This window comes from Xiphias gladius, chromosome 3 (assembly GCF_016859285.1).
Source record: "Xiphias gladius isolate SHS-SW01 ecotype Sanya breed wild chromosome 3, ASM1685928v1, whole genome shotgun sequence".
In the NCBI taxonomy this organism is placed as follows: domain Eukaryota; kingdom Metazoa; phylum Chordata; class Actinopteri; order Istiophoriformes; family Xiphiidae; genus Xiphias; species Xiphias gladius.
The window spans coordinates 13,881,148-13,903,945 of record NC_053402.1 but is presented as its reverse complement, the minus strand read 5'-3'; the positions used below and the strand labels follow the sequence as shown (position 1 = coordinate 13,903,945).

General features: G+C 41.5%; 1 protein-coding gene across 1 annotated transcript in view; it reads right to left on the bottom strand.

The window, feature by feature from the left end:
* Positions 1-21,191, bottom strand: part of mosmoa (modulator of smoothened a) — a 28,054-nt gene extending 6,863 nt beyond the window's left edge. The window contains exons 1-2 of the mRNA XM_040123867.1: positions 20,352-21,191; positions 5,497-5,709 (exon numbers count right to left, since the gene is read on the bottom strand). Of these exons, the coding sequence (XP_039979801.1) occupies positions 5,497-5,709; positions 20,352-20,457 (319 nt within the window). The 5' untranslated portion in view covers positions 20,458-21,191. The remainder of the gene's footprint in view (positions 1-5,496; positions 5,710-20,351) is intronic.
* Positions 21,192-22,798: the final 1,607 nt, after the last annotated feature.

Genomic DNA, 22,798 nt, shown 5'->3' with positions numbered 1-22,798 from the left:
TAACTAAATAAATGAACACTCTCTGGTAAACCAGTATCACAAGGCAGAGACACAAGCTAATATTTCTCTCTTGTCTTTTGCCTGCTCATTGCTCTGGCCATGTGTTTATCTTCAAGGTGGTACGATTGCAAAAGGACATATTCAAAGGTAAGCCAAGGTGGAGCCAGAAATCGTGGCTCAGCATTATTCTTGCAAGGTTCACCACTGAGTCAATTAAAGTGCAACTCATTGTCCACTGCTTGTCTTAACTCCCTAATCTGATGAGACACAGTGCCTTGCTCACCTGCTGCTAGTGAAACTACAGAGTCCTGGTCGATAAAACTCATAGCACATAGTGATTACTGTATAGTTTACGAATTACCTTTGTATTGAAATAATAGAGCTGCAACAAAAGGTTGAATAATTGATTAGTTTACTGACAGAGAATGAATCTGCAACTATTCTGACCATCGATTAATTAAGTCCTTTTTCATGAAAAAAGGCCATGCATTCTCTGGTCCTAGCTTCTCAAATGTACTTTTACTTGTGCTTATCGCGTCATTTAAATTGTTGCTTCTTATTTCTATTCTGTTTTACTCTCTTTTCCTTTCCTCGTATCCACACGCTCTACTGCTGTAACAACCTAATTTCTCCAATGACAGCATTATAATTATTTTCATTCAACAGCGTTTGAGAAGATATATTGTGCTTATTTGGAGGTAACGTTCCAGGGCCCGCAGATGCACTGATGGTGCAGTGTGTCCCCTGCCTGGAGCCATCTGTGGTGTACTGCCACAGGTTTACCAAACCCACCACAGAATGAAAATAACAAAAATTCACCGTGAAACGTTAATAGGATTCATGAAGTTGAGAAACAGAGCGGTCATAACACATGTAGTGTAGTGTAATGATAAGCAGTTTGACAAGGGTGACAGCTGAAGTTACAGAGGCATGTTTCACTGGTATATTACCTCTGATAAAGTCCTTTAACATAATTCCTGACACACTTATCTAATAATCATGTTTAATCTGGACCAAATAACCATTAGAGGTATGGTCCTTGTCAACAACACTCATAATTATGGACGGTATTTCATCCAGTGCAGTTACACCAGGCTCTGATTGATGCCACCTGCCTGATGACTAATTCAAATTAATTGTAGAGCTCAACATGGCGGCTGATATTTGTTTATGGCTGATACATAGATCGGTGAGAGTGTATATACTACGTCGGCTGATAAATAACCACATATAGCAGTATAGAAATGCCAAAGATATTTTTTAGGTCATTTTAAAACAGCACCACTGCTACAGAGTTTTTCAACCAGAGAGCACTGACAAATTTTTTTTTACTGTATAACATCCTGCTCAGTGCATATCTTATTCACAACTCTTAAAAAATAAACAAACAAACAAAAAATGTACAGTATCCTTATCATAAATGTTTGTGTATGTCAGTGGTTCTTTTTCTATCATGCTTTTTTGACCCAGTAACAAATTAATATGAAAATGAAAAATGCAAGTAAAACTGAAATTTTAGATACAAAGGACACAAATCTATTCCGGCATATTTATGGAGTACTTCAGACTTTTTATTCCCTGTATTCGCCCTTTTCTTTGCATATACAGGCCTCAAATTAGAATCACTTAGTACAGGTGTCCTATCTAATCAGGTTAACAAAACCTAATTTCAGTTACCATTATATGCCAGAAAATGTGCAGAGCTGATTAAATTAAACAACAGAGCGGCCAAATTCCTGAAAATTTACCTTAAAAGCAGGTGCCTGTTCAGAGGGGACCCTAATTAATGTTGGACCAATCAAACTGTTATTTGGAAGTGTAACTAATACATAGACTTTCAGTGAAAAAGGCACAAGCAAGTTGAAATAAAATCACTTTACATGTAAGTACACTGTATTCTATATTATTTCTTACATTTTTCTGGTGTATTTGTGTGTATAAATAGTGAAGCAATGTTTTTTTAAAACCCTGAACTTTTCATTAATAATATTTTGAGTGATTATGAATAAAGATTTGTATATTTTTAAAAAGGTACCTCTATCATTTTTCATGTGTTTTAGGTTCTTAACACACAAAATGAGAAGTCAGACTAGTAGCTGAGTTTGTGCTGAAAAAAGGATTTAATGCATGTGGAGTAAGGACACTGTTAGACAATATTAATGCATATAAAGTTAGCAAACTCCAAATGAGTAATTACAACATTTATTTTGTGTGGTTACTGTTAATGTATTGTTAATGTATGTAATGTGTTTTATTTATTACTCTCACTCCACCCCCATAGTTGACCGTCACACCTTACGGAAACACTGTCGGTGTCTGTATGTAGAGACACAGAGGTGGGCCTGTGTTGGTCATACAAAGCTGTCCATTCAGCTGCTGGTGGACTGGAGCCAGTTACACTACAGACTGCCTACCTCCTCTCAGCCCTCATCACCTGTTTGGCCTGAATGAACCATCCCAGTCTCCTAGCCACCAGCTTCACTTTACTCTTCCTCTCTCCTCTTCTATTTGTGTCTTTACATTGGCATCCACCTCTCACTGACACCCTCAGCAGCTCTTGACCTCTACAAACATGACTATTGACTCAGTTCGTCTTCTTGACTCAACTCTTCTTAAGCCCCCACCCGTTTCCTCACTTAACCTCTCACCCTCTCCCCCTCCAGAGCAGAGAGGTGTTTGCGATCACAGCTTAAGTTCAGCAACATCAGAGGAAAAAAACAAAAAAACCTCCGCTTGGTCTTTTTTTTTTTTTTTTGCCTTTTTGTCTCTCTCCTCCACTTAAAACAAGCTCTTGAGATACCTTGAGATACAAGAGGATCCCAGGCTGAACAATAGTCGCTAAAGTGTCAGCTAATGGGGTCCTAAAACAAACCAAAAAAAAAAAAGTTAAAAAGCCATTTTACCCCACCAACTAACACCCAATAACCATTGATGATAAAGTGAAAACTATTCAGAACCTTAATTCAGTACTTTGTAGACGCCCCTTTGGCAGCAATTACAGCTTCAGCTCCTCTTCTTAGGTAAATCTAAACAAGCTCTGCACACCTGGATTTGGGCAGTTTATCCCATTTTTCCTGGCAGATCCTCTCCATCTCTGTCAGATCGGATGGGAACCGTCAGTGAACTGCCATCCTTCAGGTCTCACATATGACGTTGTATGGAGTATAAGTCTAGGTTTTGGCTGGGCTACTTAAGTACTGTCAGAGACTTATCCCGAAGCCACTCTAGTGCTGTTCTGGCTGGCTGCTTCAGGTCATTGTCGTGCTGAAAGGTGACCCGTTACCCCAGTCTCAGGTCTCATGCACTCTGGAGCAGGTTTTCCCCTCTGTATTTGGCTGTGTTTATCCTTCCCTCAATTCTGTCCAGTCACCCTGTCCCCCCCGCTGAGAAGCCTCCCCATAGCATGATGCTGCTACCACCATGCTTCACTGTAGGGATGGTATTAGCCTGGTGTTTGCCAGACATAGTGCTTGGAGTTTTGCCCAAAGAGTTCAATTTTTGTCTCATCAGATCAGAGAATCTTTTTCCTATCGGGGTTGTTGTCATATGCCTTTTACTCAAAGTAAATTCCGTCTAGCTACTCTATCATAAGGGCCTGGTTGATGGCGTGCTGCTGAGATGGTTCGCCATTCCAGCAGGTTCTCCCATCTCTACAGAGGACTACTGAAGCTCTGTCATAGTGACTGTTGGATTCTTGGTCATCTCCCTGACCAAGGCCCTTATTGCCCAGTCACTCAGTTTGGCCGGACGGCCGACTCTAGGAAGAGTCCTGGTCTTTCCAAAGTTCTTTCATTTCACAATCATTGAGGCCACTGTGCTCATGGGAACACTAAAAGCTTTAGAAACTGTTTTAAACCCTTGCCCTGCTCTATGACTCACCACTATTTTATCACAGAAGTCTACAGAGAGCTCCTGGTTCCTGGCCTGGTTCTTGTCCTGACATGCAGTGTGAATTGTGGGACCTTATATACACAGTTGTGTACCTTTCTAAACTATGTCAGTTAAGTTTAATTTGCCACAGGTGGACTCCAATCAAGTTCTAGATGCATCTCAAGTAAAATTAAAGCAAACAGGAGCCACCTGGCCACAATTTGGAGTGCCACAGCAAAAGGGCTTAAATAAGTTTTAATAAATTTGCAAGAAAACATGTTTTCACATTGTCATATTGGACTGATGGGCAAAAATGGCTATCCATTCAAAATTAAATCTTCAACAAAATAAAGTGTAGAAAAAGTGAAGGGGTCTGAATACTTTCTGAAGCTTTATCTGTCACAAGTTGCCCCCCCAGCCTCATTTCCTCATTTCAAGTGATAATCATTTTCATCATCAAAAAAAATCTGTACTAATAATATACCTCCTGTCTAATATGGCCAACAGAAGCTGAGCAGGGGACAAGGGTGACAACTGCTCACAGTTGCCATGGCAACCTCCTTACTTTCCTTTGAGTGTGATCGTTAAACAATGATTCAATGCCTTTCTAATTTAGCTTATGACACAGATTTGAGCTTGGCGGACAGACAATTTGTTGAGGGGTTGGGGACTCTGTACAGTGGTGATTCATCAAGTATTTGCAAGTGATGAGGAAGAGTTACAAAACCTAATTATGAATCTGCATTTGGTCTGTCAGGCAAGAAACTCAGGTTCTTGTTCAAATCCATTGGCTATTTCTCCTCTACAGAACAAAGAAGTCACAGTGTGATGAAAAATGTACTCAGCTTTCTAACAATAAAACAGTACGGACCATTGTGGCTTCACATGCCACTGCTCCATTGGTACGAGTGTCCTTGAGGCCATCTATTCCCTTAACTAACCAATCAAACTCCACCCTCCCACACAGCCTTACGGAACAAGTCCAGCCCTAGAACACGAGATGGAAGATGAGTTATTATCAAGTGCTGGAAGTGCATCTATACAGAAATTATGTTTGGAAAAAAAGAGTGAGCAGCGATGTTCAAGGCAAAAAGGGAGAGAAAACACTAGAGAAATGCTGTGGCACACAAGCCACCCACTCGGATACCAGACGAGCTGCATTACTCAATAGATTAGCTTCAGGGAGCAAGGGGAGCTGTCAAGCATTCAAAAAACCAACACTCATTAATGTGCAAATGCAACCAAACAAACACACAAACCCCAACACACAGGTCCTCAACGTCATTCTCAACACAAACACACTGATGTCCTGTGCATAGGCTCAGATGTTTTTGGCATCACACACATCATCCCCCCTTGTAAATTAGCAATGCATAACTGGGCTAAAACCAATTTTTCACACTGATTCAACCTCATCTCTGCTCCTTTTATTATTTCCTGCCCTTAAGAGACTATGTGCATGAATATACTAAAGTAGCAAAGGTGATTTTCTAGAGGTTATGTCATGAGAGACACAGTGAGACAGAGAAGAATGTGAGAAAGCTCCGGTGGAAATTTGCTGATGGCAAGTCTGGTAAAGCAAAACTCTTTCATTCAGTGTGAAATGTCATTTTCTCTTTCACTTACTGCCTGTGAAGGCAATCCAGCGGGCATATTTGGTGGCTTCTCTGCGCCAGTGTGATGCCACCAGCAGTCCACAGGTGACTGTGAGGGAGATGATGCCCATGATGATGAAGAAAAGCGTGGTGACCCACTCCGGGGGCAGCCGTGGTGGGATACAGGTCCGGTCTCGTCCGTGGATGGTCTGACATTGCCGGACTAGACCGACTGTAAGGGCACCTGCAGAGAGAGGGTGAATGTTGGCGAGGTGTCAATTTTAATTAAAACAGATTAAACACTGAATATTGGGGTTACCAGTTGACCTATATCAGGAGATTGCAAGCTTTTTTGCCCCGCAGATAATTTTTATACTGCTAAGCTGTTGCGGAGCAGCCAAAGAGTTGGGGATACTATGACTGTAATAAAGCTTAGGCACCAAACAGGTCAAATATTTGGATATTTTAAAACACACACATTAGGCCTTTTATCCTCCCTATAATTTTCTGAAGAAACTGTCCAACACTCATAGTAATACTTACGTAAAATTACATGTTTTTGTTTTTACACATTAGCTGTACAAGGGCACTAAGATCACACACACTAAGCAAAGATCAGACCACAGCAAGTTCAACGTAATTATCGCTAAAACAGCCTATAGAGCTCACTCAATATATCTTTTGAGAGAGAGAAGAAAAATTGCAAGTTAATGGTCTCATACTGAAGACAAACAGTATAGCAATGATGAATTAGTGCCTGAATCAATGGCATGGTCCATGAGGGGAAGATCAAAGCATAGCAGCTCATCTATTGCAAAGTGAAACAGGAAAAGGTGAAGAAGGAAGAATGGAAAAAAAGATGGAAAGGCTCTGTTAATTTGTCACCAATTCAGTGCTTGCTAAGAGCTGGGGACTTGCCTCTTCACACTGGTGGGCCCAATTATGCCAGTGGGCAACATATTTTCTTTCACTTCCACACTGAAGAAGAGGAAATTAGGACTAAATCAATCCTGCCAATTACTGAATCGATCCCACACAGGCATGACACTCAATAAAGACACAATGTCGGTAAGAATTTGCAGTCATATCATACAAATTGAAACAGTTTTAAAGACTAAATTAGCTCTGTAAATATACTGTATGCCTAAGCCTTCCATGCTCAGCTGTAACCATCAACTCTTTTAAAATCTCCTCCCTCTGTCTTTCATCCTCCAAGCGTTCTGTCTAGGATCTTTAAATGTGTAATTTTGCACATCAGCCTTCACAAAACATGACAAGACTTAATGTTCTTCTGTACCTATCCATCAATGATCAAACAAACAGATTCATTCTTCACTCTGAGTCATGAGCAGAAATATGCTCCAGTGGTGCAGCCACTCTGGAAGGAAGCCATTCAATTAGACCATGCCCTCAAGGGGAATTTCTACCTGTGTAGGCAGAACAGCATTGCATCACTCAGGACTCTGCTGATCACAAGTCTCTAGCAAAGAAAGGTGAACTATAAGCAATAGCCTACATGGGATAGGAGGTCTTCATTTGAAAAATTAGCAGGGGCGTCGATGTGAGGGTTTCATTAGTGAACACTTGGATGATCTGGAATTGGTTTCTTTTTTTTTTTTTGGATGGCAGAAGGTTTGCCTACACTCCATGCTTCGACACTTTCCCTATGTCGACAAATAACGGGACACTGTTAAGCCTCAGTTATACTCCCTTGCGGATGCACACACAGACAGTCGTCCACACCACGGATGCACAGTTGTTCTGTTATACTGCTTTCTAGTCTTTTTGGAGTCTGCTTGGTGCAGACCATGCACAGTCAGATCCCTTTTACCGTAATGGACAAGTCTGGGTACACAGACGTCCACACAGAGCCTTGCGTACACCCTCAGATGACAAATTTACGTCACTCGGACCCTAGCAGACCCACACTGACGTGTACAGTATAACACTAGCCTTAGGCTGTGATGAGACACACAACCGCACTGCATGAATAAATACAACCGTTACATTCATTTCAGCTTCTTTGATGCCCCGGTCCACACAACATGTTGTTGAGATTTGTGAGGTTTGCACATCAGCTTGTCTGTGAGCCTCTGCAACCTCTGGCTAACCATAATACCCTTCTCTGCGTAGGTTTGCTGAGATGTTTACATGTATCTTCAGAGACGCAGAATTGTGCTATCCCCTGCGTGTGCACAAGATGAACAAAACCAGGACCCACGCATAGAAAAACAGCTCCATAGCACTACTGCGGTGATAACCTCCACAGGGAACCTTTGAATAAATTTCTTCCATCTATGTGAAACTATTAAAAATATTTAGTAGTATAGGGATGACAATCGATAAGACTTAATGTTACCAAAGCCATTAGCGATGCTGTTTATCAGTCAATGAAGAATCAGTTCGATTCTTTATCAATACCCTTAACAATTCCTGATCAGTTTTCTGTGTGGAAAAAAAAAAAAAAGGAGGCCTATACAGGTTTTCAGTGTCAACACGACTGTTTTCTTATCTCTGAGTCTGAACACAGTGTAGAAAGAGTAGGAAAAAGGCATTTACTTGTGGCTGTGTGTGGCGCGGAATGTGACCAAGTTACTGCAGCACATGCAACTCAGACAGGATTGTGGCCAAAAATTTCTTCGTTTGAAAAGAGTGAAATAAGGCATTAGGTTGAAACCGAGTGATTTTATCTACCTGGGCAGGTCTTAATCTACCTGGGTGGGCTGCCCATATAGAGCTTTTGTATGGAGAACACTGATTTAGGGTTTTCTCAGTTAAAGAAAGAAAATCTATGAAGCCTAACTGCATGACACTAATGTTATTATAAGGATATTTGCCCTCTGTAACGGATGTGCTGCTGAGAAAGAGTGGCACTCATATGTAGCGGGTCAAATACATGGCATTCCTGGAATTTAAGCCCATACATAGAAAGAGGTTTCAGCATATTGCTGGTATTTCCACCTTCATTTTAAACTACCTTTTCACAAACATTACAACTAGCACTGTCGCCATCTTTCTTCATGAAATGAAGCCCCGCTTTGGACTGTTACATGCCCTCTGCCATGACTCCTTCTTGTTACAAGTTTCCAGCAGCGTAGCACATGAGTTTGATGTCATTCTTTTGCAATGCACACTGTCAGAAAAAAACATGCCAGCATCAGTAAAAGGAATTTATAAGCTCGAGGCATATGATTCCGATGGTTCAGACAATTTGGAACCAGTTCTCACCTAGAACTGGTTCTTGATAGCACTAGTGCAAGTAGTAGTACTAGTTTATAATATGTGGCTAAGCTAATTCTAAACTGAGGTTTTAATGGGACATTGTCTTCTTAGGAAAATACAATCACATAATTCCCTCTACATGTTTGAGAAATAATCTGAAAAAATAAAAATTAACGAGTGGTAAACACTCATTCCACTGACCACAAAATAACCCATTCAGTAAAAGGCAAGCCTACGTGGGCAACATCATTAAAGTTCAACATTGGCTCAGCAGGTGGGTGGATGTTTGCATGAGACAAGTATGCGAGCTGGAATTTCAGAGGGTCAAGTGTGTTGCTTGGTCTGTCTGGCACCCAAACCCAGACCTTTTATAACCTGTCTGTTATAACCTCTGTATATTTACACAGTGAGTATATGATGCTGCTAACAACCCCACTGAGACTAAACCACTTGGAACAGCAAAGCAACGCTTGTGTTAGAAAAATCTTCTTGTTTCCCCGGGGTGTGGTGAGTTGTGCAGGCTGTCTAGAGGAAATCCTGTCCCCTTTATAACACTCATTGAAAGCATTGCTTTTACAGTAACAACCAAACACAAACCCAACCCCTCCCCACCCACACAAACAATGCCAGTGGTTAAAAAGAAACGCCCTGTGAGTCTGTACATGTTAAAGGTAAGCTATGTATTGGGCTGCAGACCTGAAGGCTTTACATTTCCTGTTACAGGCATAAAAACCTACCTTGTAGACCCCCCATGCAAACATAAAGTTGTTTGAACAAACAAGTTTTATTACAGACAAGGAACAACTAAGGATTTTTTTCTGTCTTCAGTCTTACCATGTCATCTGTCTTATCATCTGTGAAATTTCAGTTCTTTCTGTGCAAAACACTTTTGCGATAACAGCGAAAAGAAAAAAAATGGAGGTCATGGCTCATGACAAAAATGGCACCAGAATGGCTCAAAGGCTTACTCAACAGCCTGTTCCTGAAGTCAGCCCAACATTACAGAGTAACCTTGAACTAATTAAAGAACAGAAGGTGGGCAATGGTAAAGAAAGCAGGCACTGGTGCCGGGAACAGGAGAACATTAGGCAAAAGCTTGATAGCTGTGGCTAATGGCACCAGTTTATGACCATTTCCCCTGGATCCTCTTGCCTCCTGCTGTTTCACTAGCTCTCTGTGGAATTCCTGGCCTACAACAGGCAGGCCCGCTATGGCACACGGATACAGGTAAAGAGCTCAACAAGCAGGCACACAGAAACAGTTTTAGTGAAAGTTTGAGTCAGAGAACAACATTGTGCTTACGATACATAGGTTTCATTCTTACATGGGAAATACCCATTCAAATGACAGCCTTAACTTGCACAAAGCCCAACAAAGAGGGCTGGCTCTGCAAGAGCAATAAATTACATGAATAGTTCAACATTTTGGGAAGTAGGTTTATTTAATTTTGGCAGAGAAAAGATTAATACCACTCATAGCTGTCTGTTAAATATGTCAGCAGCTAGTCAACAACCAGAAAACAGCTAGCATGGCTCTATCCAAAAGGTACCAGCACCTCTAAAGCTCACTAAGTTACATGTTATAACTCATTTGTTTGATGTGTACAATAAAGGAATTGGTTAAAAAAACATTTTTTTTTAAATTATTGTTTAACTCCAGTAACCAGTAACTTCCTGGAGTCTCCAATGTTTGACTGGCAACTGCTGCCAGGCAAGAAATAGTCAAACATACAAACCCCATAAAATGTTCAATTTTCGTTTTTACACTTTGCTTTTTTTGCGGAATAAACAAAACATGGTATAATCTGTGCTGGTGGTTGGACAGATCCATGGTAGTTTTTTTCCCTATTTCGAGTCTTTGTGCTAAGCTGAGATAACCGGCTGCAACTTATATTTAACAGAGAGATATCAGTGTTGCCAATCATCTCACCTAACTTGCCACCAGGAGGATGGGGAAAGGCCAGAGTGGGGTGTAAGGTGAGCACCTTGAATAAAATGTAGGGGCTGTATAAAGATAAGGTCGTACTAGCCTTCTGTTCAAGGAAAGTGTGCATCATTCAGCAATGAAAATGGATGCAATGCCACAATTCAGTGTAACAAAATGTGGGTAACAAATGCTGAGCAGGGAGACCAAAAACAGTCTGTGAGAGCAGTGCTCCAGTTTGGAGTCTAGTAGAGTAATATTGCTCCTAACAAGGTGATGGCACATCACTAGAATAATGACCTTCATTTCCAAATGCAGTGCATCAGTGGATGATGATATATCTATTGCCTGACTGTACACGTCCCTATGGTCAAAGCTGGATAAAGGTGAACTCTGATGTGCAAGTCTACTGGAACCAGCCACTATATCACAGTGAAACAGGAAAAAAAAATGCTTGAAATTATCATGGGCTTCAATTAAAGTAAATGGGAGACAGAGCAAATGTGTCCATACCTATATAACAGAAGCCACCAATTCAATCATGTTTAGTTTACAAACAAGTTCTGCATGGTTCCTCTTTCTCTCATTTACAGAAGAAAACAGGCCAATTCTCCATTTGGAGAATCAGCTAATCTTCACGCCCCCAATCATGCAGTTGCCCTGCAGTCAGCTCTGCACTCACTATGATGAAAATACTGCTCTCACCATGGATTGGTCGAAAAGAGAGGAAATGAGGCCCATGTCGGCTCATCTTCAGCATGATGATGCTGTCGTTAGCGGAGCTCAGGGGCTGCTGCTGTTTGTAAGCTCTAGAGGGATGAGAAACAGGCCTCTGAGCTTTGGTCGGCAGCAAGAAGGCAAGCTACAGCAGCCAACCGCTGCTTCTTCTGCCACTGCTGCTGGAGGCGTTTGCAGCGCCCACTTACACCGTAAGGGCACTGGGGTGCAGCCGTGTACGGTCCAAACTCACATGCAAAACATGTTGGACAAACCCATGCAGGATGCAGTAAAAACACCAACGTGTAAGAAAACAACCTTCTGTGACCCAAAGTGAGAACAAACAGACTTCACATTTCTTCCAATACTTACACCAATGCTCATAGCTAAAATAAATACAAATTGAACCCATGTCCAAAGTTAAACAACAGCAAACCTAGGATTTCAACCTCGCTGTACTATGAACAAAGCAGGGCTTGATGCTTACTCTTCCCCCAAGGAGCACATATGCTCCAAAAGTCGAACAATTTAGGGTGCAATGGAAAAATAACAAAAAATGTGTTTTTCCTTGATAAAAAGGGATACAAGGAGAAAATTCACAAGCAAAATTATTTAATTTCTTTGAATACAAAAAGTAGACCGGGTTTTTAATTATTTCTGCTTTAACTGTATTTATTAGATTAGATCAAGTTTTTTTTTCGGCCCTGATCCTGATCTTTATATCGGGTGTCTGCCGATATTAAGTCCTATCCAATATTTATATTTACTTTACTTAAATGTTGACTAAGTAACATGTATAATCTGACACAGGTTACCTGATCTCACACCCCTTATTTGTTATGAGCGTCTTGATCCAAATACCGAAAGGTCACGGTTCAAAAACATGAAGTTTATGAACTTGAAAACCACTGATATGATATGAATGAAAGTGCAGTTGGGAGAATGCCACCCCCCCCTTGACGGTGATGCGATGGGCTAGAAAGAAGAGACGTCTCACTCTGCTTGATGTGTCGCAACTGCGGAGACACTCGTTCACACTCGTTGTTCGTACGGTGGCCTTACAGAGTGGTGGTTCTTCGGCCACGGACTAGCTTTTGACGGGTTACTGACAGCAGTGCGCAGAGAGCCCGCAAGCCGACGAGAGCCGAGTCTAATTCGGGCCTGTCATCAAGTCACTGTCAGAATTAACATTTATTATTGACAGCTGATAGGAGGCGCGGCCGGCTACGTTTGTTATTTTAACTGGTGAACGCGACGCTCGGTAACGACTCGACACTAGAGGCTGCGGCTGAACGTTTCCTACGCTGATTTGCTGATGATTCTTAGCGTCGGAGCTTAGTGAATCCCTCGTTCCCTTGTTTCGGTGTCTGAAGTGAGAGCCACTCTCCGCCGCGCCTGCAGCAACATTTCCCATTGGCAGACGCTAATTTTCACTGGTTTTATGCAGCGGGATGCTGCGACTGCAGGGGTCCGGCTGTGCGAAGGGAGAGGAGAGGAAACACAGCGCATCGAAGTAACGAAAAGGACTGGATTTCGATCGACATCATTGTAGCCCATACCGATCCATTTATATATGTCCGGGTCGGACCCGATACCGATCTTCAGGCTGGGCTGGAGACATCTCCAGTATCTATTTAATAATTATGTAATTGTTCAATACGTTATTATTTCCACTAAAAACGTATTCAAACTGTATAAACATACGTATAAATGGTATGAAAGGCTCTGTGTAAAAGTAGTTCTTAGTTCTAAACGCCAAAAAAAAAGTCTGCTCAGTCCGTTAGGACACAAAGGATACCCCTGGTCCAGCAGCTTTCATCGGTCCCGCTTTGAGCTCAGCCGGTGGTCCACCTGAAACCACGGGATTTGTCAACCGACGACACGGGTTCAGCGCAGTGCTGCTGTTATCGACCGTTTTGCTATCAATCAATCAATCAATCAATCAATCAATCAATCAAATCTTGGGCTGAATTCTGTAAAAGTGTTTATTCTCACACGTGCTCCTAAATACGTTTTTGCAGCTCGCATCCAACTATTTTCGGGCGCAAATGCGAGTGAAACGCTCGCACTGCCGAGCCCTGCAAAGCACGTTGAACATGACTTTGTGAAGTAACAGGAACCGTTAGTTGAGATTTTACGGCCCAAATGCTACCGAGTGGTTACTTTAGCAGACATTAATCCTGTTTAGTGACACACTGTCTACAGACGGCTTCCTCCTTCTAGAGAACTCCGTGCGGATGAATTATGCTCATGGGAGCGTCTCAGTTGCCTCGTTTCTGCGTCCGCACTGCGACCAAAACGAAATGCTCAGATTTCGCCACCATTCGTTCCTGGCAGACGAACTTCGCCAAAAGGACCTAACGCAGAAACACATGAAAATGTTTTTGTTTTTTTCCCCCAAAACACTGCTTTTGAGAGAGTGGCAATACAGCAGTATGCTCACACATTCGGAGTGAACGTATACCATTCATTAACAGGAATAATGTGTTTTTGATGGCTTGCACAAGAGCGTTGCATTCCCTCAACCTAAGTGCATCCATTACCACAAATAAATCTAATGTTCAAATACTATGTTGACACTAGAGACACACACGCAGCCAACAGAGTGTCACATATTTAATTGGATGCGACGCAAACCTTGGAACCAGGCGACAACTCAGTCATTCATATTTAGCAGGCTGAAAATTAAGCACAAGATGAACTGTCAGTTATTGTCAGACCAGTTCTGAGCATGACAACCTGCAGCGCATATGGAGAAGTATCTTACTATCTTAAATATATATATCTTAAAGAGCTCCAGTAGAACACTGCGCTGCCAGAACGCAGGCTTGCTTGTGGTTCCTGGAGTCTCCAAAAGTAGAATGGGAGGCAGAGCCTTCAGTTAACAGGCTCGTCTACTGTGGAACCTTCTTCCAGCTTGGGTCTGGCAGACACCCTCTCCATGTTTAAGAGTAGGTTTAAAACCTTCCTTTTTTACAAAGCTTATAGTTAGGGTCGGCTTAGGTTCGCCTTGAACCATCCCCTAGTTATGCTGCTATAGGCCTAGACTGCCGGGGGACTTCCAATGATGCACCCAACTCCTCTCTCCTCCTCTCCCTCTCCATCCATATGTATTCATATCCCATTAAAGCTTGCTTCTAACTTGTCTTCTTCTCTTTCTGTAGTTTTGTGCTTTCTCGTCTCTCTCCTCCTGTCGCTCCTTTGGAGCTGCATAGTCTGGATAAGTAACTGCAAACCGCCTACTGCCCCATGATCCTGCTCAACATACACTGATTATACAATTATTATTATTATTACCACCATTATTATTATTAGCCCTATTATTACTATTATTGCTACTATTTGTATCAATGACACAGTGGGTTCTTGTGCTTTGAAAGGGATACCTAAAATAACACCATTTCATATTCTCCTATTTCATCTATTTTTAGATATCGTCAGACTCTGACTATAACAGTAGCAGTCCCAGAACACCAGTGATTATTTACTGCATTTTTAACAAACGCTATTTTCAGGCTTTTTTATTTTTTATTAACACTTTCATTGTTTCTTATACAGCTGTACACTTGAGTCCGGTTTTGGATCGACACAGACTAAAGCTATTACCCATAACAGTTATGTAGAGTGTGTCCAACTCCGGTGTTAGTTTTTTTGTGCACAATCAAAACTTGCACTGACACCACCTGTAACAGCATATTGGAGCTGTTGCAGCTCCTTAGTACTAAGTTTATTATCTATCTTTTTGGCTTTTATAAACACTCAACGGTATTACTTATGTCTTTTTTTCATTACAACTTATCTACAAATAGGAGAAATATATCATTCCCTCCCCTGCACACGGCGTGTCAGTTCTGTCACCCCACACCCCATACTCCCGTGTTCTCATGTTTTACCTAAAACCTCATGTTTTAATGTCTTCGTTCATCTGGGATGTGAACAAATCAGATTTCTACACAGTTAGTATGTTAAAGTTGGCGTCTTGGTCATAGCGCAGTTATGAAATCATCTCTTGCCAGTCGGATAGCTAATAAAATTGCAATGAGTCGACAGAAAAAATCCGAGTCAACTCGGGGTCTTCTCAACTGATGCACTGACAGCCCAACTGAGCAGCATGCACTCTGGGGCAATAAACGTCCTCCTCTGTGATGGAAAATGTGTGTTCTGTGGAAATTATTTACAATCAATGATAATAAGATGATAAAATGAATAAAAGTTAAAAATGCCCTTTGTCGTTTCTTAAGAAACTGCTTGCTTGAAAAGAGAAACAGTTTGGCATCTTCCTGTCACAACTATCCCTTTGTGATCTCCATCAACAGCAGGCTTTTGTTTCTGCTTCATTCAGTAGCTCACCGCAAGTCATAAAACACTTTGCAGTAATCTCGGGGTAATGCTGTGATGGACCGGTAAGTGCAAGTACTTCATAGTTAAACAGAAAATGACTTCTACCTGAATCAAATCGGCCTGATGCTGTTGACATCAAAATGGTTAACGGACCTATGACAGGGCCACAACAGTAAACAAAGGGTGGAAGACCATTGGCCCAGAAGTGATTTTGCGAAAGGGTTTGATGCTAAAATTTCAGGTTTTATAAAAAACCTACATGGAAAGATGATATATATGAAACTCTGTAACAATCACTGGAGTGTGATGAAACCCAGCCTGTACCTGGATGTGATTTAGCATTTTTTAAGTGTGTGTGTCTGCATACATTGTGTTTCAGAGGTTATTGATGCTCTAGAGAATGGCATCAACTTTGGTAAGAAGTATCTGCAGGAGGGGCCGAGAATCACAGTTTCTGTCTGACACTGCTTCAACAATGGCTTTGTCTTGAAGCTAAGCACAGGAAATGGACTTTAGCTGTTACTGCCTGAGGGTATCACACTGAAGTGAGGAGAATGTCATAGATCCATATCCTGTCTTTAGCATTGAGTGAATGAGTGCTACTTCTCCTTCTTCAAGGATGCAGTATCTACCAAGGTTTGGCTTTTTGTGTGTCAAATCTTGGCTTAATGGTTTGCTTTCATTATTGTTGCAGAAGATTACAAGTAACAGCAGTCATCAGTGCTAAATGACTGCAGAGTTTGTTTACTTATTCTTGATTAGTTCACAAAAATAGCTTTGATCAAATCACTTGACCTTAAGCAAAGTCGGCTTTTATCGATGCTAACTGCCCTGGAGACCTGAGTACAAAGATGACACACTGAGCTCCAAGGGCAGGTTGTCAAGCACTGAGTCCCTCTGATAAGACCACAGCCGGGAACCAGAGGTCACCTGATTGGAGATAATACAATGTGGAGAGTCATCAGGGGCTCTTACTTCATAATAACTTCAAATAGTACACGAGTCTGTGGAATGGGGCAGACAAAGTAATGTAAACAGCTCAGGGTAAATAGTTTAACTCTGAAATAATTGAAATCACAATTACAAACATTGCAAGAAATATGGCTCTTATTAGATTGAATCCCATTCAGCAGCTGTAATAGAGGCCTAACAATCAGGAATTGGATATGCAAATGTCCAAATTAAGAAAGGACAGAGTAACAGAGCTCCAAAGAGAAACTAAAATTAATCAATATGCCTTGACCATCTTAAAAGTCGAGACAAGATAAACCAGAAACAGACAAGCTGCACTGACAAAGACAAGCCAAGGTCACAAGTTGAAACCAAGAAACGTGAAATAAGGGGTTAGAAAGTACTGTGATATGATGTGAAAGCAAACACCCAACTTTAAAGTTGAGTATGCAAACATGATTTGTTCACACAAAATTAACATTTTTTTTTTCAAGATGTGCTGTTATTTTGCCTACCTATGAATAGCACACAAACTGTGTTAGTGAGTGAAGATGTCAAGTGAAGATTTAAAGAAAAAAGAAAAAAAGTTATTTGACTGCACTAATATTTAAATAAAATATACAAAATAAATAATACCACAAAAGCTCGGAGAGAGCAGTTTGTTCACAGCATGTATTTTTGAGATGGAGGTCCTTGCAACTGACAAAAAAAAAAATCAGCAAAAAGGGTAGATATAGATAGTATTCTTAGATATGACGATTAAAAACTTATTTCACAGCCACAAACAAACACAAAAACTGTCGCAAGGTAATTTCAATTAAGCACGTGTCATTTTAAGTGAGCTTGGCATTGGCCCTTCTCAAGCGACATAATTAGGCCCCTGTAACAAGCGTTCCATTTAACTACATAAGTAACGTGGGTCCATTTTAGCTTAATGTCTACACCACTGTCCCATGAATAAGTCTCATATTCCAAAACAATTATGTTGTAATCGTCGGCAAAATGGTAACACTACTAACATTAAACGAGTAGTCCCAGAGCCTTTGTATCAGTAAAGTTATATAGGTAGAATTTGGAATAACAAGAATGCTAGCCAATGTTAGACTCCATGGAAATAACGTTAAAACCTAATGCGTTCAATATATGATGGCTAACCTTTGCTAAATCAAATCAACTAAACCTTATCAGGTTAATTAACAGTCCCAAGCTTAACATACTGTCATGTAAGCCAATTAAGGATAGCGTAACGCAAAGGCGTGCCGGCAGTCAAAAACTGACCTCCCACACTATATTTAAGGTGCACATAATGCTTTCATGATTTCTAGTTTAGGTAGCTGTGCAATGACAACACCAGAGTATCATTTAAAAACAAAACAAAACAAACAAACAAAACACTTATCTGCATTTATTTTCCCACTGACTAAATAATCCAGAGAAGCTGTTACAAAACTCCCTTGCTAATTATGCCAAACCAAGATAGACAGAAAACAGTAACATACTGTTCAAGGTGAAAATTTACACAGAAAACTTACTCTGCAAGAGCACTCACGGCCTCTCTAGACCAAAGAACGCTACATAACATTGAAACCTCACTTAAAAACCTGAATTTGTTTGCTATTATATATTCCAAAACAGAGACTGGCACATTCTCAAAGTGATGAGAAAGAATAAGTGTGAAGGAGAAGTATGTCAGTGGTCTGTCACATTCATGTCTCAGAAAACCATCCTAGACAAGTCCCGTCACAATCGCCAAAGAGAGGGGCGAAACCTGCGAGGGGAACCAAGAACAGAGACACCAAGGTGGAAGCTGGTCACTGTACAACACCCACACTCCCTGCAACACTGTAGTTTAAATATAGCAAAGGTTCAACTTTCTGTAAATGCAGGTACAGAACTGTGGATCTCAGCGTGCAGTTACCATGCACTTCATTTCTGGCTATACTGCGCTAATTTTAGATGAACTGAGCCACAATGTCCAGAACTGGTCTCCAATGGTGTGATAAAACTAAACATCCATTCATGCTTTACAATACGCTCATGTGCCATGCATTGTAGACAATGGCCTCATTTCATTTGTATCCTATTATTACTTTAGTAAAGATTATTTATTCTGTCCAGCTAATACAGTCTGGATGTGTATTGGTGGATAATGAACCCTTCCTGACCCAGTTACTAAGCTGTCATCCTGCAGAGGGAACAAAGAGCAGCAGCTGTCTATCAGTAGGCTGAGTTTTTGAGACACAAATAAAATAGTGGACCAACAGCATGTGCCCCTGTCCAAAATCAGTAGGGACCACCACAGATAAGCACCGCTTAGCTTTGGTTCGTCAAGTGATCGCAGATCAGATTGATCACATGGTGGTAACTTCAAATGTCAAGTTACCAGCATAACACAGAACCACTATTACCTTTAGTGCTAAGATAAGTCCCCTCATCAATTAAACAGTTGACAGAAAGTAGGATGTAACTAACGATTATCCCAATAATTGATTATTCTTGATAATTACCTCTGCCCAGGAGGTTATGTTTTCACTCATGTCGGATTACACAGAAAGTAGTGAACCGAATTGCACCTTACGTGGCGGAGCCATTGGACATGCGCAAAGGAAGAACCCATTAAATTTTCGAGCAGATCTGTTCAAAGTGGCAGAACCACTGACTAAATAATCCTCACATTGCGAGGAGAAGGCATTTTCTACATTTTCATCTATTTGTCAGGAAATAATGTATGATTTGTGATGTCCAGATAATAATCGGGCTCTGTTGGGGAAAAATGCTGAAGTTGTTCTTACTATGTTTCATGACAAATAAATCATTTCTGTTATCAGGCTACTACCTTTTTCCTTTAATTTTTCGATTATAAGAGCTAGACAGACTTGTAGGATTGTTTGGTGCACTCTACCAAGTGCCATTCTAGTTGATCGTTTTTTAGATTTATTTTTTGGTCGATGAAATGTTTGATGATGGTGTTAAAATGCCTACCAAAATTTTCCAGAGCACACTGTGAAATCATTTTGAATTCACATTCAAAACCCAAAAATATTTACTCAACAATGACACAAATCGAGGAAAAGCAACAAATCCTCACATCCAAGAAGCTGGTACAAGCCATTGTTTGGTGTTTTTGTTTGATTAATTATTTCAATTATTAATCTCTTAACGAAATCGTTGGCACTTAGATACCTGACAACCGATCAATCGCAAAATGCCAATCATTCTCGGTTTCCAGCTTCTAGTGTGAGAGGATTTGCTGCTTTTTCTCTTTTCTACGTTATTGAAAATTAGATATCTCTAGGTTTTGGACAGTTTATCAAAACATGCAATCTGAGGGCATCACTTTGGGATTGAGAGATTGTATTGGGCATTTTTTTTTTAGTGTTTTTTCTGACTAAATTTTTGATCTAAAGTCATGAAAGTAGTCATTAGTTGCAGTCCCACAACCAACAGAGAGCCACAGTGCTAATAAATCTTCAATTTCAGGTATGAAATTCAATGACTGGTCTTGATATTATGGTCTGGGTATCAGTAAGAAGCAACATAAACATGCAGAGAACATACTGCTATGGTGGACAAAAGATGTTGCTGCAGATGAAACCCTCCACACACAATCGGACATATCTTTGTTGTGGAGATTATCTGCTGCTATCTAGGGAGAGTGCTTTTCAGACAGAGGCAAGAAATCCTGCTAAAACACAAAGAACACAACAGGCAGTCGTGGCCTGCTTCATTTACCTGCTGATTCACCCGTGTTGATCCAGTCTGGGTTTGCAATGCTGGCTATTGCAAAGATATCTGCTGCCAGAAATAGGCACCCTGAAATGATCGTTAGTTTATCCATATCGCCAGCTGATGAAACGGTGATCGACGAGGGGCAAAAAGTGGTGGTCGTTGTCCAAATGTGACCACGAGTGTTGAGAGACACAGGGTGGGCTCCTATCAGTCTAACCTCGCCCCCTTCAGCAGGAGCCTGCTGTTGTGGTTCCACTGTGCATTTTGCAGCAACATTAGCTCTTTCGCGTCAAGCAAGCGAGAGCCTCCGGCTACAAAAGGTTCAAATACTACGCACAAAAGCATCACATCTCAAGTGCCCGCTGTAGTCCAGTGAGGTAAAACGAAAGCTCACTCAGCGCCAGGTCCCTGAACCGCTTGTGTTGTCTTTCGGATCCGTTTAGCAGCAGCAGCCGCCGCAGCAGCGGCAGCATCGGGCACAGCTGCGGCTAGCAGACAGCTAGCTAGCCACTTCTAGGATTCGGGCTCGGTGTGCCGAGCTGCGGCCCAGAAGCTGCTCGACGGCCGAGACCGCGACTGCGCTAGCATTTCAGACCCAATGTCACAGAAACGGAGGTGCAGAACAAGCGAAGCAAGTCCCCCTCACTTCGCTGTATCCGTGGTTTTTTTTTTGTTTTGTTTTTTTTTGCGAAGATGTAACGTTACCCGTCAGGAAAACGAGAACCCATCACCGTCTCTTGCTTATTCGTCCTCCCTCTCCGCTGGAATAGCATCTGGTACTTTCAGTGCGTTAGCCGGCCAGCTTCTTCTTCTTCTTCTTCTTCTTTTTCTTGTTCTTGTTCTTGTTCTTGTTCTTCTTCTTCTTCTTCTTCACCTTCTTCACCACCAGCACCACCTCCACAACCTCCTCCTCCTCTTCTTCTTCTTCTTCTTCTACTTCTACTTCTACTTCTTCTTCTCCTCCTCCTCCTTCTCCTTCTCCTTCTCCCGACCACGGCGAGGAGATGGGAGTCACGCTGCGTATTTCAGTCCAAAAAGGGACGTTATAGGTCCAAGTGTTGACGATAAAACGGTAACGTTATTGTTATGCTTTCCAGCCGTATGCCCACCGTTAGCTCAGCCTCCCTTTCAGCCAAATGACATCAGGCGAACACCCCCACGCAGCGTCGCGCGCGACACACACACACACACACACACACACACACACACACACACACACACACACACACACACACACACACACAGCTCAGTGTCTTCACGTTCGGGGGGTGGGGGGCCCTGATTCTCTCCTCGCGATATTATGTAAAAAGGGAAAAACGGGGGTGGGTTGTGTCGCCCTCTTTTTGCTAAACACAAACAACATTGGACAAAAACAAAACAGGAAAGATGTTTTGCGAAATGCTATTGACTTTCTGACCGAAACACATGTAGTGTTTTCTGAAATAGTGTTTTCTGTTTTGTTGTTGTTGTTTTTTTGTCTATTTAGTTGTGTTTTGCTAAATGTTTTGTTTTCTAAAACGTATTTTGTGAAGTGTTGTTTTTCTAAAGTGATGCGTTCCGTGCTTCGTTGCCGTGTTTTCTAATTGTTGCTCTGGTCTCTGCTTTGTAGCTACGTTTTATAAAATGCGGAGTTTGTTTATGTATTTATTTTTTGTCGTGTTGCGTTTTGGTCCAGTGTTGTTTTGTTTTGCACCTCAAGAGTACTGTAGTTGTAGGATAGCAGCACACTGAAGTCCTACGGGAGCGCACTTTCAAAGCCACACCGGGCACCGGTCTAACGAAACCACACAAGACTGATCTTGCGTTTCTACCATCGTAGAAGCCCCATTATGTAATGACAATAACAGGCCACAAGTCCCTGCTTCACGGCAGGTCGTTTGAATCGATCATCTGACAATCATCTAATTGCAAACCCGGGAATATTGCGCCAACGTAGTACAATATAAACCAGGCTGGATCCTGCATTTAGCTGATCTCGAGGCCGTGTCTTGCGTCGGGTCCCTGTGGCAGAATCTTACGTTAAGACCTTTGTTATTTTAACATTGGACTGCGCTCGCACGAAGCATACTCCTAAATAACGATGCCTTTGATCAAACTAGAACTGAAATCGGTCACAATTTTGATAATCACATAATCGTCTCCGAGAACCCTGCTCACGCTCCACACTTATAGTCCACTGCATTTCAGACGGGGAAACATTGCACTTTTTACAACTCTACATTTATGTGACAGCTGGACTGACAAGCCACTCCGCGGATTCATATTTTACAAATAAAACGTGCAATCACTTTATAAAAACAGGGTGCCTTGTTATTGACCAAAGTACCGTAAAATTGATCAACTTGCCTCCGACTCTGCCAAATGCAACATTTAAATGCTGCTCACTCAATAGTTCATCAGCAAAAATAATAATCCAATGTTCTAACATACAATGTTGTATTTAGCTGATA